Source organism: Bactrocera tryoni, chromosome 4 (genome assembly GCF_016617805.1).
Source record: "Bactrocera tryoni isolate S06 chromosome 4, CSIRO_BtryS06_freeze2, whole genome shotgun sequence".
In the NCBI taxonomy this organism is placed as follows: domain Eukaryota; kingdom Metazoa; phylum Arthropoda; class Insecta; order Diptera; family Tephritidae; genus Bactrocera; species Bactrocera tryoni.
In genome coordinates, this window is record NC_052502.1 from 27,738,948 (window position 1) to 27,753,445 (window position 14,498).

A 14,498-nucleotide genomic window follows, 5' to 3' on the forward strand; every position below is an offset into this window, starting at 1 on the left:
TGTCTAAAAACTAGCAAAAAATAATAGACTCAAAACAAACTATTTTAATTTTTACATAATTATTTAGCACATTTCATTAAATTTTGTGTCGCTAGTGGAGAAATAAAATTAAGTACGGCTAGCAATAAGCATTATTCAGATTCTTAAATTTTTTACTGCTTTGTTCACTTAATAAAATATCATTGATAAGTGGACAATTAAGTAATAAACATTGTGTTGTTTTGTAAATTTTTCTTTTTTGAATATTTTTTCTTTCAGAAGAATTCAAATCAATAGTAAGGTTTTCAGCTAATATAAGCATTTATAATTGATTTTAGGATACTTTTTTATAAGCATTCAGTTCACGTTAACGCATCAGGACCTTAAAAAAATTTAAATTATTAGTTGAAATAGTAAAAGCACTTTTTAAAGACTTAGTCTTATAACTCTATTATAACCGCCATTTTTTTATTCTTCACTTAATGATGGTAAAATTTTGTTAAAATAAATACTCTTAAATTCCACGATGCAAATAAATTGCAAATTAAAATAATTTCAAACAGCTGATTGACGCGCCAAAAACTTACAGAAATATTAAGCTTGCCAGATTGGTGACGTGAAATATATCCTCTTATCGCTAACGAATAACGTAACGAATTAAAAAGCCGATGAGAATCCCACTACTTAAGACGATATTTTACAGTTTTTTATACTTTTGTCATAAAAATTATAGAAACCATATTAAAATAACTTTTAACGAACTTTCAAACAATACTTATCTCTGAGACAAAAAGTAGTAAGTTAAATGGTATACCCAATATGCTTTCATACCTATCAACTTAGCTTAAAACTAAATTATATTGAAAAATGTGCGTATTGTTATGAATTTTTATCATAATAATTTAACAATTAAATATATTTTTTCATTTGAGGCTCCTTTTCTTTTGATAAATTTTTATCACGTCTATCAAATTCTAACATATGAGGTTAATAAAGGCTCTTACTTAAATATGTGAATTCTAATATATATATGCTGATATTACAATTTGCTGCCTATTTTAGTGACTTTGATACTACTTTTTGCTTTCTCAAGTATTTAAAATGTTTTTTATGCGTTTAGGTCTCTGCCTTGCCGTAGGAACCAGCTGGTGGTCGATACATTGCTGGTAATGAAAAAACCTGTGGCAGATTGAACGCATATTTGCGCTTATCAATATTTTTAAAGACATTATCCATACGTGTTCCATCGCTACGTAAAATAAAAAACATTGAAATATGCCTATTTATTCAATAAAACGAAATTAGAAAAATAGTTTATATTTACCTGCGCATAGTGCTTAGAACATAGGGAACACTTTTGGCTGGCAAATTAAACTCTTGCACGAGCACTCGACACTGTTCCAGTGTCACCGACATGCCAGTACGGTCTTTGGCACTTTTACATGAGGTAAAACGCAAGCCAGACATTAGACGACACGCATCTTCGGCTAAATGCAAAATTTTCACATTCTTTGATACATTTGAACGCAACTGATCCTCCATAAAATTGAGTATGTTAGTGAGTGCTTGCGTTGCCGGGGGATGGGCTTCATGCTTGCTTGGCGTATCTGGCGTAACGAGTTGCAACTTCCGGTAACGACTATAATACTGTTTTAGACGCACAAAATTGTCCCAATTCGAACGATGTTGTTCACGTGTTTGTCCCAATGTTTCGGCTAATGTTGCTTTTTCATTTATGCCGATATTGAAGAACACCGGTGTTAATTTGAAGGTGATCGTCTCTTGCGTTGGCATCACAGCATACACATGCTCTGGCACGGGTAGCAAAACATTCAATGATTGCCTCGAACCGGTGACTCGTGGCATCGGCATCGGCGAGTGCACATCGCTACCGAAAATAAGTAAATAAAAGTTAGTGATGAATTATCGCGTATATGAAAATCACATACCATTGTGTATTACTGCGCATTAGCGTAAAATTCACTGCAGAAAGATCCTCAATAGCGATGCACATATCGCCCCACATATCCGTTTCGTTGCCATACAACGAAAGCAAACCTTCGAAGTATGCTAGTGGTCCTAAATCCCTGAGTATCTTGATAAAGTTTTCGGTTATCTCAGTGCCCCATAGTTTGGCCATTAGTGCAGCGATGAGAGCTGTCAACTGCAATGTAAATAACAACTAAATTAACTTAACACTTTTTATTCGAAGGCAAAGAGTTTACCGCTTGTGAAAAACACACATCACGCCGATACATAATTTCTAAATTTATACTGTTGCGTTTCATATCCTGCTGTAGACGTTGCACGGAATGCATTAGACGAGCTGTTTTCAGCAAACCATCCATGGCATGTCGCAATTTTCGCATCGAGGGGCGCAACTCGGAAGCCCAATCTGTGGTAAGCGATAAGTCGAGGCCTGAATAATAATTAAAAAGTAAATTGTCAAACTAATTTTTTTTTGTTTTGGATTGATAAGACAATGTCTTATACTTTCAAGTATTGAATATGATCAGTACTCACCATCCGTGAATTTGTTTCCTTTTTTAGGTGGCGTGATACCTTCTATATTGGTCACAGATGGATGATCTTGTTCTTTGATTTGCTCCAGCGCTTCAACATTTTGTGTGAGGTCTAAATTCAGCCCATTACCACTGGTAACCCCCGCCTGCTCATCAGTAGCTTCTGAAACCATGCCAATATCTTCGATTTCTGCTATCTTATTTTGACTAGCTACAAGATCTGGCGGTGCGGGAGAGTGTTGGAATCCCGTTCGCTTCATATTAGGCTTTGGATGTCGCAGACGTATTGCTGGACTACCACAACGTCCACAGAGAAACTTAATTTTACTCACGAGACACATAACACTTGCCTCAATGTTTAATTGCGTTAAATCGAGTGGCTCGGGCTCTTCTGTGGGTCGATAGTAATTAGCAGATGGCGAAGAACTCATAATTTTTGTATCGAGAAAACTGCCATGTTGCTGTGCGGTAGCATTGTAATCTAAATCTAACTCAGAATCTATGTGCGTTGCGTATTGTGTATCGAAATTTCTTGGCACAGATGTATGCGAAGAGGGAATTTGACTTCCGTTATTCAACTGCCCCATATCAACCTCGTCCAGGTCAATTAATTGAAGCGTTGAAACATCATTGCCGATGTTCGCATTTATACCATCTGCAGTGCTAAAATGGCTTTCAGTAAATGTAATATCGGTTGTGGGGTCATTCAAATGTACTGGTAAAGATTGGAATGTAGCTTCCGCTTCTGCTTCGCTTTCAACACCAGTTGTAATGTTTTTGATTGCCGCCCGATTGCGTAATTGTTCGTTGTAACTTTTTACGGTGCGATGTAGTGCATGTATGGCATTTATGTCCATCGTCGAGGGTGACGGCCGTAGACAAAGGCTATTGGAGCGAACTAATGGGCGACCCGCACAGCCGGCGAAACCTGTGGGGGTCTTAGTGCGAGGCCAGAGGTCTGGTGGAGCGACAATAGGTGTCGCAAAATCTTCCAGTTCAGGAGATTTCAAGTCCAGAGCGCAGAGTTGTTGAGTGATTTTTCGAAATGGTGACATGGGCTAAGTAAGAATATAATTTTATTATTATTTTGTTATAAATAAAATTTCAGTGATCAAAGGTTAAAATTTACCATCAATACGTTGTCAGGTTCCTCAATGATGCGGTGCTGTTCAACAAATGCGAAAGCCTCCTCCACCAAGCTTGGTTCCCATATATTCAGTAAGGTTTTGGTTTTCGTAATCATCTCATTGCACAAAGGCATCATTCCTTTTGGGTTTTTACTCTTGGCAAGTGACAGTAGTTGTGACATTATTTCAACGATCTCCTTACGTAGCTGCTTTATAGCCTGTACGGCATCGTTGGCGGCTTGCACTTTGCATGCATTGCCTTGTTCGAATTTCGATGGTGAATCTTTGGTTTCTTGTAATAACCTTGGATATGAAATATTTTAAAAGTGAATGAGCATACTAAAATATTAATTGCTTAAAGTTTTAAAGTTTGTAAACCCGAAAATCAATTTGCTTCTTTTGTTTATAAGAAAAATTAAATATAACTTACTTTATAAGCCCTCCAGTACGACCTTTGCCAGCATGACGTGTAAATGCACCAACCGTTATAATGTCCAGAATACCAGACCGATTCAAGGTGTCATTCTGTGCCCACATTCGTTGCAAATGCAAATTGACTGGTATAAATTCAAGCGATTCATCAGTCTTTACGGAAGAACGTTTGAAATACGGACCTATGATATGGGAGAATTTTGTGAGATTTACAGCATTTTTTTTTTAACAATTTAAAAACCTGTTGTGTATGCTAACGTAAAAACTCGTAAAATTAAAAAAATAGTAACGAAAACATACATATCTAATATAAACTTAAAAAAAATTGGAACGAATTTTGATATATTGGAACAAATTTTGATTTTTTTTAATAGAGGTAAGAGCTGCCTTTACTTAGGTAGTGTATAAATCAGGTATTAATTACCAACATTTAATAATACCAATGATCAAATTTGTCCCGGACTGACCAAAAAAAAATAAATTTTCACGTATTTTAATAAAAATCTCGGCCTCAACTGGGATAGCCTTCGGTACCTTCCGCGAATTTTGTTTTCTTTTTCGCTTTAGGCTTATTTTTTGAAGCACCATTCGCTAGATTTTTGGAGAGTTTCCATGTCATATTCATAAACGTTCACCGGTAACTTTGCGTTTGATGAATATAGGGTTCTTCAGCTACGGTGTCAAGCATTTTTTTTTACGTTTTTCCAAAATATTCAGATCGCTTGATACGAGTCTACCATTGACACGCTTCATACCCAAAACATTAACCAAAATGTGTTGAGTCTGTACATAAGATATATCTTTCGATGGCAACACTACAATTTTCAAACAATGGTAAAATAGACTTCCCAAAGTTATTCTCAAACATGTTCAACGATTGCGTAACCGTGATTCCAAATCACGATCAAATTTCAAACGAACATGAAAAAGTTGTACCAATATAAGAGAAAAAATTAAAACCAATCCGGCTCAAATTTGATACACAAGTTAAATAACTCCAATTAGTCTAATATTACTTTAAGTACATAGTTAAATAACGAATTAGTTTAAATTACTACCGAATCGTCGGCGTTATTAACTCACCTTCCTCCTTGGTAATCTGCTGTAGATTTTGTTTCGCCTGCGAATAATCTTTCAGTAATTTTAGATGTTTATCAAGTAAATCCATTTGGCGTTGTCGCCATTCGCCACCTAATTCACCCATACCAGAGATTTCTTGTAACAATTCCTTTTCACGCAATATCCATATAGAGCTTCAAATGTGATGAAAACATTAATAACTTTACCAACGTAGTAAATTTATTGTTCTTACAGTAATTGTTGAGGTATTGTAAAGCTGTATTTGCTTTCGAGCAGTGTTTCGTGAACACTGATGTCGCCTCCCATACCTGAGTGTAAACGATATGTGTGAATCTGCAACAGAATATGAATGTAATTACATTATACGTATTCATAAAACTATAATAAAACTCACCAAAGGATTTGCGAATACTAATTGCAGAAGGCCTTGAAAAGGTACAAATAGTTTCACACCCAATTTAGGTGGCAGAGATTGCGAACGTCGATGGCCTAAGGAACAAATATTTAGTAAATATATGAATAAAATTGGAAATAAGTAAACACCGCTACATACCTTTCGTGTGCTCTTCAAACACCTGCGTAGTGGAACGGGGTGGCGATTGTCGATCTGTCTCCGGAGCCCATGAGGCGATCGTTATAAAGCCACCCTCACCGTCCAACGCACGCAGTGGAATACGGAAGCGAGTAGCATCCTTTTTAGCATGTAAATCAACAGTCATTATCAAAAAAAAAGGCAATTGAAAATGTGCAACTCACTTGTATGACACCTAAAGCCACTTCAGCGTAGGCAAGTGGCACAGCGGTGAGTGACAAGCGTTCGCGTACATCATAGACTGTAAAACGCAACAGTGTGTCTGCTGAGAAGCCATCACTTCGTTTAAATCGCATAGTGCACAAGAATTGCGGATTCGCAGAGCGTTCGACGACTTCGGTACGCGCAAAATCACGCCATGTATTACCAAGCGAAAGTAATGAACAGACGACGCGTGTATTCGGCCGTCGTCCGTGATCGCCACACGGCAGACTATCACAGGATAAGGCAGACTCACAAATTGGTATTTCGCTGAGGTCTAAAGGGGCACAAGCGAAGCGAAAATTGACGATTGGAGAAAGAATGACAGAAAATTAAGGTGTGTTAAAAAGTGTTAGGGTTATATATGATTCAGTTATTTATATTAATGAATGGAGAGAGGATATTAAGTAATGAAATTTAAATTATGAATTAGGATTTATAAACACGGTATTATTTTAAATAGATAAAGAATATTAATGCATTTTATCTGTGAACGTTTTAACTTTATTTCATTGAGTTCAAATATTATCATACATTTATGTACTAATAAAGAAATATTATATTTATGTAAATATACAAAAATGCAAACTTTGGTATCACATTAGTTGTTATGTAAGCTATTTACAAAAAAATATCTATGTATATAAAAATATACAATATTAATATTTAAACCATCCATAACCAATATAACAGAAATTTTAAAATTCCAAATGCCTAGAGATTTCACATGCACAAGTTGTCATAAAATTACGTCCCTGCATTCTCAAAAATTTGTCGATTTTTATAGAAGGTAATAGGAAAAACTTGTTTGAATCGACAAATATGTCACATTCGAATCTCAAGAAAAAACTATATTTGCCGAGTTAAGAGGAAAACTTTACAGCTTAAAACTGGGGGTTATAGAGATCATATCAGAGACTAAGTGCTAAAAACAATTTATTTTAACTACCGGAAAGGATTTACTACATATATGACGTTAAATAGCTCAGCAAATTAATTTAATAATAATTTCAAAAGTATTCAGAATTCACTAAAAAATTTGGCTTATGGTTAAATTGGTGAAATTTAATACAATTCACAAGAATAAACAATCGAATTGAATTGTCAAAATAAATTGAATTTGCTCTGTAAAAAAAAAATTAGCACTGCGTGCTTTTAAACAAAAACCCTTATTACAGTGGGGTTAATATTAAAATGTTGCTAAATAACTGTTAAATTAAAATTAACTCTACGTTATTAATCGTTAATTAAATTTATTAAATTTTTCTATGCAATCTAAGCTAAAAAAAAATTATTAAAAAAAAATATATATATGTATATATATGTATATCATATATATACATATGCTAGTTTTAAAAAATCTATGGCAATTTGAAACTTCTTAAAATTGTATAAGATCACCTTCTTCCACTTTGATCGATGCTGAACTCTTTGTTTTTGGCACTGCAGCACTGCCTCCACCATTGGTTGCTGCATTCAAAAGTAATGCATCGGTGGCTGATGTAAATGTACCCGCCGGTGACACACCACTCTCGATGCGATTGCCCATTTTATTAGTAATTTGATCTTGTAAATATTTAATTTGCCGATCTAAATAGGCATAGGAGGCTAACTGAATGCACTTCACCCACTCCAAGCGCTCTTTGGCCGTACGTGTTGAGATTCGTTGCGGCTGACTGCCTTCGAATTCTAAAACAATAAACAAATACAATTTCAGCGTATTTTTTTAGTTCTGATAAATGCTTACCTAAAATGAATGCGAAACCGTCAAATTCGCGCTCTTCATTTCGTATCAATGGTCGACAGTTTTCAAGCACGAGTAAACCAGCTGGTGGTGACTGAGCATCGTGATCCTTTAGGTAGAATAACAAATTACCTCGTAACTTACACCAACGCGGGTAATTTACTAAAAAACATGAATAAAAAAATATACCATCGAAAAGTTTACTTAAAAGTATCGGGTTGAAAGCAATTTAAAAATTTTTAAATTTGGATAGTGAAGTCGTATTGATTATTTATTGAAATTATACATTTTGAGGAGCCGAAACCAAATTTCCCATTAAAATGTGTGAAAGTGAAGTAAGTATTTTACAGAATGCAGTAGTACATAAATCGATTAAACTGTGCAGCGCTTGAATAAACATATTTATGAATATTATATGCCTTGCTACGGATTAGTATTGTGCTTTAGGAGTGATAAAAATAAATTCTTTACCTATCTTTACATTTGTTACAAAAGATATAACATGGTTTTGTGTAAAGGTATTCGTTTATGTATGGTATTTGGTATTACTCCTGTTAAATATGAGAAAAAACATGATATGGTTAAAGTAATGTGAAAAAATGATTTTCATACATATAAATGTATACCATATAATACAAAAGAAACATAATTTATATAATGAAAGCATTTTTTAAACTATTTTGAAGTGAAATAAAATCGGCAAATTTAGTTTATATTCTTTAGGAACTATTGTTTACACACAATACACACATTAATTGAATTTTTAGCCAATTATTGAGTATATAGTAAACATTCTTATGTATATTTAATCATCAAAAAAGAGCAAATTATATGTATATTAAATACATTTAAACGTAAATAGTTATATATATTTTTTATATACCATGCACTTTTATTATAAATAAATACATAATTAAGCCCCGCGATAAAAATTACATAGGTAATATTTGTTGCCTGCCCCTACTATAAAATAAATGGTGTATTTAGCGATTTTAAATTGGCATGATTTTTCACATAGTAATAATATGAATAATTGGCTAAAATTTCGCGCCACAATAATTAATTTTAAATATAGTCAATGGTTACAAAATGCATACTTATTACCCAATAGTTAATATATCCCAAACTTTTGATATACACTTTTTACAGAGGCAATAATTAAAAACCAAATATATGTATATATTTATATGTACATACATACATTTACATATGGTTATATAAACACCAGCATACGAAATTTTTTATCTTACCATCTGCACGACGAAAAAACCCCTCTTGACGTTCTGTTATTATCAAAAGTCCTTCCTTTTCAAATTTTACTGTAGGGTTTGTGGCTAATGTCGCTAAACCATGCTTATTGAAGCGCATATTTTCAGGTATCTCACGGTTTAGTCACCTTTTGCCTCCGTTATTTTGGAACTTTGGAGATTGCTATTATTTGTAATAGCTCGATGGCTAAAAAAAAAAAAAGAAAAAATGTTTAAAACAGAAAATATTTCTCTTAATTTAATAAAAAAATAAAACGCGTTTTATGTAGTTCTCATGGCACCTTAAAAATTTTTGATTGCATTGAATTATATGCAAGTACTATATGTAGGGTAAATGTGCTAGTGAGCAGAAATTTCATACAAATTTACTTCCATAACTAGAATTTTCTCTAACTCGAAGTTTTTTGTGGATTATGGTGTTTCGAGTTAGGGACGTTCAACTGTATTTTGAAAATAAATATAATAGAGCTCAAACACAAGTATAGTGAGACTAGGGAAAATAACAATACTGTTATGGTGTAATTTCTCACCATATTTGGTATGTTTTTTTGTAACCTTTCAGTGCAATAACTTTTCCCATTTTTGGACATATGTATGTATAAAGAAAATTTGGTCTCATCGCCCTTTAAGGGACAATATCCTCGGAGCCATTCACTTGGGAGAGGCCAGAAACGATTCTTTTACATGTGGCTTAAGCAGCTCACGACTTCCGGTCTTAAACCAAGTATCCACTGGGCAACCAAAAAACATCCGTTTGAAGCCGAGCTAAAGTGAGAAGACGAAACAACCCTCCCCGCCATGTAAAAACACCCCCAATAAAAAGAAGAAAACAGCCTCGTATAAGAGACCACCCTTTTGATGATGACCACTGAAGACGTATTAAAGATTTTGATTTTTGGCCATGCACATAGAATGTCCGGCCCCTTAATTGGGAAGGAATCACTGCCCAGCTGGTTGATGTCCTTGTAAGAGCAAAGGCTGACATCACCGTCGTCCAAGAAGTGCAATGGACGGGACAAGGACTAAGACGAGTAGGTCCTTGTGGCATTTACAACAGTGGCCATATAAAGAAGCGCAAATTCGATGTGGGATTCGTGGTGGAGGAGAGACTCCGTCGCCGAATACTGGAATTCACCCCGGTGGATGAACGTCTAGCCACAATCCGCATCAAAGCGAAGTTCTTCAACATATTGATGATTTGCGCCAACGTCCCGACGGAAGATAAAGACGAAGTGACCAAAGATGTCTTCTATGATCAAAGTGCTCATATGAAAGCTGCAATCGCCTCGATGTCAAAATCGTGCTTGGCGATTTTAACGCCAGGGTTGGCAAAAAAAGTATCTGATCGACATCGCAGGGGCCCGAAATATGGTTATCTGTAGTACTAGATTTCAGCATAGGAAAATTCATCCACCTACTTGGCTGTTTCTGGATCGAAAAGCCACCAACCAGATCGATCTTGTTGTGATAGACGGAAGACACGTCTCCAGTGTTATAGACGTACGTGCCTCTGCAGCAAAAAACGTAAGTCAACAAACACAAGGAAGGTTCGACGTCGAGAAGTTGCAATCACAACAGACTGCCGATCTATTTTTTATTCAACATGCACTCCTGCTCTCTGATTTTCGGAAAAGACAAAAGAACCTCGTAACGTTACAATTAACCACAACACGTCCGGGATGGGATAGATTCCGATAGTTGAAGAGGGAAGCGATACGCCATTTGCAGACTAAAAAGGAGATTCAAAAATCACTATGTCATTACCAAAAAAATACCTTTTTAACACTTCGTGATACTCGCAAAACTTAAATTTCTTTAATAAAGTCAGCGCTGCAATTATCATCAAATTATGTTTATCATACCGTTATAAATTGATGGCTGCTTAATTGAGTTTTTTTCTAAACGTGTCAGTTTTAACAGTTTTCTTAGTTTAACTACAAAATGTGCCCGATCACTGGGCGGTATCTGGTCACTTACTCTACTTATAAAACAATTCATCCAACAGAAACAGCAGATGTGCTAATCCATAGCGAAAAACTTGTATGTAATATGTAACCAATACAGATGTTTAAAGCTAGTTTATTACATGTTCAATATGTGAATTAATAGAAAATTAATGTGTTTCAATATATAAATCTTTGAACCGACAAAGATCATTACGACGTGACTTAATTGGATTGATCGTTTTCCACCGTGTGTATGTTTTCAACCTTTTAAATATTCAAAACAAATAATGCATATGAAATTAAGTATAAGTGGTTAATCTTTTTTAGTTCGAGTGTTATTACTCTTTCTTTGTGTTGTTTATATATTAGTAAATAAGTGATTATCAGTAGAATATACGAATGAGAGCACAATATATTCTGTTATCACATTTTACCTTTATTTTTATTTAGTTACATATATTATGGACACACACGAACATACAAACAAACTTTGTACCGGAAAATAACAGTACAAATATATACATATATACAATAACAAAAATAAATGTTGACTTGAACTTCAATTGTATTCAACTAATAATAATAAATGTTGTGTATACCAAACGATGAAAGCATAGAATATGAAAGACCAAAAGCTGTATTTCCAAAAAAGAGACATGTTATACGAAATCTATTGAAACTATGCGGCTACATAGAACCAATTTGATGGGAACAGACAACGAAATGTAATCACCGGTAAGTGATGTGGCACTGTTAGATTTAATGCCGTCTGACAAATACAAAAATGTTAATATGCCCATACAAACCACAAATAGTGGTGCAGTATGGAACATGCTTTAGCTGATGTTTATATAAAAAAGGTTGAGATGAAAGCTATATTAGTACAAGTATAAACATACATACATTTATGAAGTCTACATCACAAATTTGCCTCCTACTCGCAATAGCCTTGCAAATAATTGATTTATTAGGTAAGCACAATCGGAAACTCACCTGTAACTCGGATGTTACAACGTAAATTTGACAAAATATTTTGTATTATAAGGAATTTGCAAATTCGCCATAAATTATGTGAAGATATAACTCTTTAGTTAAATAAACAGATATTTCGGGGGAATTCAAATTATACAGATATACAATAATTCTTTATAACTTGGCTGCTATGAAACGTATGCAAATTATTTTTCACTTCTGAACGATTAATTTTCAACACACACTTTTACCCCGATAACTTTCAATTTCTAATTAACCTTTTTCCACAGCACACGGTTTGCTCTTCCGGATGTTTTTCCGTAGCTTTAATTGTGTCCAGCTGCAGCTATGCAGCTAAGGTAGTGTTTTTATTTATTCATCGACTTAGCAAATACCCGCATTAAATTATTATTACCGAATAACAACAAATTTCATAGACGACTGATAAAATTTTACAATGACAGTGATACTGACAGTACCACACCTGCCAGACTGATGGAATGTTAAAAATCACATTTACAATCAGCTGTTATGTTGTTATTAATTGTAATTTGCAACTGTCTTTACACAGATGCATACATATAAAAAAACTATTGTTACAGATATTAGATAAATAATATTAGTATCTAATATGAATATATTTCTTCATTGCGAATTCTTTCATAATTTTTCTAATAAGATTTATTTTTGAATGTATCTCATCTGGTATCACAATTCAAAACCACAGAGAGACAAATAGGAATAATTTTTGAATGTGTTATATACCAAGCAAGTTGTACACTACCCGAAACTTCAATCAGAGAACATAAAACATTTAAGTTCTCTGGTTAGAGTGGGTTCGACAGCTGTTAGTTTATGACGCGATTCTAACGATTTTTACCATGAGTATGGATCGACTAAACGCATTTTGGTTTTGTTTTGCATATGAAAAGTGTCATTGAAAGACTCTCACGAAACGATATGAATCTTTTGCAAAAAAAAAAAACGTAGAGCCTAAATTCATCAAACGCATCATCACTGAGGACGAGATGTGAGTTTTTGAATATGACGTCGAAACTGTCCAAAAATCTAGCGAATGTAAAGGCTATCCCAACTGGTCATAGCTTATTAAACGTTGGCATGGTTTAATTAGCTGAGGAGACTAAGTTGCAGATGAAGGCGATACTAAATATTTGTGTTAAAATATGTAAAATTGTAGTTTTTTTTTTAAAGGTTTACTATCTTCGAGTTTTATATACATAAGTACTACAAGGTTTGTTCGGAAAGTAATAGGACTTAGTCGATTTAAAAAAATGTATTGAACCTGTAACGATTGGTTCAATTCTTTAAAAACTTTCAAAATAGGCTTCTTCTGCGTCGATGCAGCGCTGACAGCCCGATTTCCTAGCATTGAAGGCGTCACGGAATGCATTCTCCGGAGTAGCATTGAGAGCCGAGGTATACGCTGCTTGGGTTCGCTCTGTCGTATCAAAATGCTTGCCTTTCAACGGCCTTTTCAGGCAAGGAAACAAAAAATGTCCGTTGGCCACATCTGGGCTGTAGGACTACTGCGGAAGCGTTAGGATGCCGGCCTTGATTAGAGAGCTGTTCACAAGAAAGGCAGTGTGAGCCGGGGCGTTGTCGAGGTGCAACTTCCAATCTGCTGCGATGTCTTGTCGGACCCGACTGACCCTTCGTTTGAGTCTCTTAAGAATCATCGTTTTCACTTTGTATTTGCCCATTCTTGGCTTTTTTGGGCGAGGGACGCCGGCGTGTGCAACTCGGATATTTGTCTCTTTGTCTCGGGATCATACTCAAAGATCCATGACTTGTCACCTGTGATTACGTTATTCGAAAAATGGGTGCCACTTTCACACATGTTCAAATTTTCTTGGCAAACTTCCACTCGCTTTCGGCTTGCACCACTCACAGGTGCTCGGAGACAACTAACGTGCGCGCACGCTCCGAAGTATTACTATTGAACTGAATTTGTTAAAAATATTCACGAATAGTTTTCAATTAATATTTTTATATCCTGAACAATGTTTACTTATGCGCATATAGTATGAAGTTTGTAACACCCGAAAGAAAACGTCGGAGATCGTATAATAGATATGTATGTACTTATATAAAAACGACCTGATCCGATCGACACGAAATTCTGCATGGATTATTGTCGAAAACAGTGCTGTAATCTGCGTACAATGAGACTTAGTTGACGTAAAATTTTAATTTAACTTCCTATCAACAATTCAGCGGCAGACAAATGATTAGACTGACGTCAGTAAGTGAAATTCTGCAAACAACTTATCAACGGAAATTTCGTCTCATGCTGAGCGTCCCGCCTCAATGATTTGACGCAATTCAATTCAAATTAATTCAACTGTATTAAGTTGAGACACACTTCTGTCAGCCACATTTCCATATACTCACTCTATTCTATATGTACTCACTCATACAGTGACACATGCGGAAAGAAACGTAAACGTAAGTGTGTATGAAAGCAATTCATTATCAATGCAGCGGCCACAGTGACGGATGCAGACGCAATGTCAATTGTAACAGCAACAAGTTGTCGCGTGGCAAGGTGGCAAGTTGGCTGGCTGGGAGAAAATACGCTAGGAGAAACAAAATCAAATAGAACAATATTGAAGTG

The 14,498-nt window shown here is 35.0% G+C and overlaps 1 protein-coding gene across 3 annotated transcripts; it reads right to left on the reverse strand.

The window, feature by feature from the left end:
* Positions 1–413: 413 nt before the first annotated feature.
* On the reverse strand, positions 414–12,290 carry LOC120775037 (inositol polyphosphate-4-phosphatase type I A). 3 transcript variants are annotated; one of them, XM_040105005.1, is made up of 16 exons: positions 12,142–12,290; positions 8,928–9,132; positions 7,681–7,839; positions 7,335–7,622; positions 5,897–6,210; positions 5,694–5,832; positions 5,535–5,629; positions 5,373–5,473; positions 5,144–5,313; positions 4,059–4,242; positions 3,631–3,931; positions 2,503–3,559; positions 2,205–2,398; positions 1,929–2,143; positions 1,304–1,867; positions 414–1,228 (listed from the first exon to the last, which is right to left on the reverse strand). In XM_040105005.1, exons 2-16 carry the CDS (start codon positions 9,043–9,045, stop codon positions 1,096–1,098), a joined length of 4,032 nt encoding a protein of 1,343 aa, XP_039960939.1. In that variant the 5' UTR covers positions 9,046–9,132; positions 12,142–12,290; the 3' UTR covers positions 414–1,095. The 3 variants fall into 3 exon arrangements, with proteins under 3 accessions (XP_039960939.1, XP_039960938.1, XP_039960940.1); XM_040105004.1 differs by having other exon boundaries at positions 11,885–12,290; XM_040105006.1 differs by lacking the exon at positions 12,142–12,290 and adding an exon at positions 10,808–10,882.
* Positions 12,291–14,498: the final 2,208 nt, after the last annotated feature.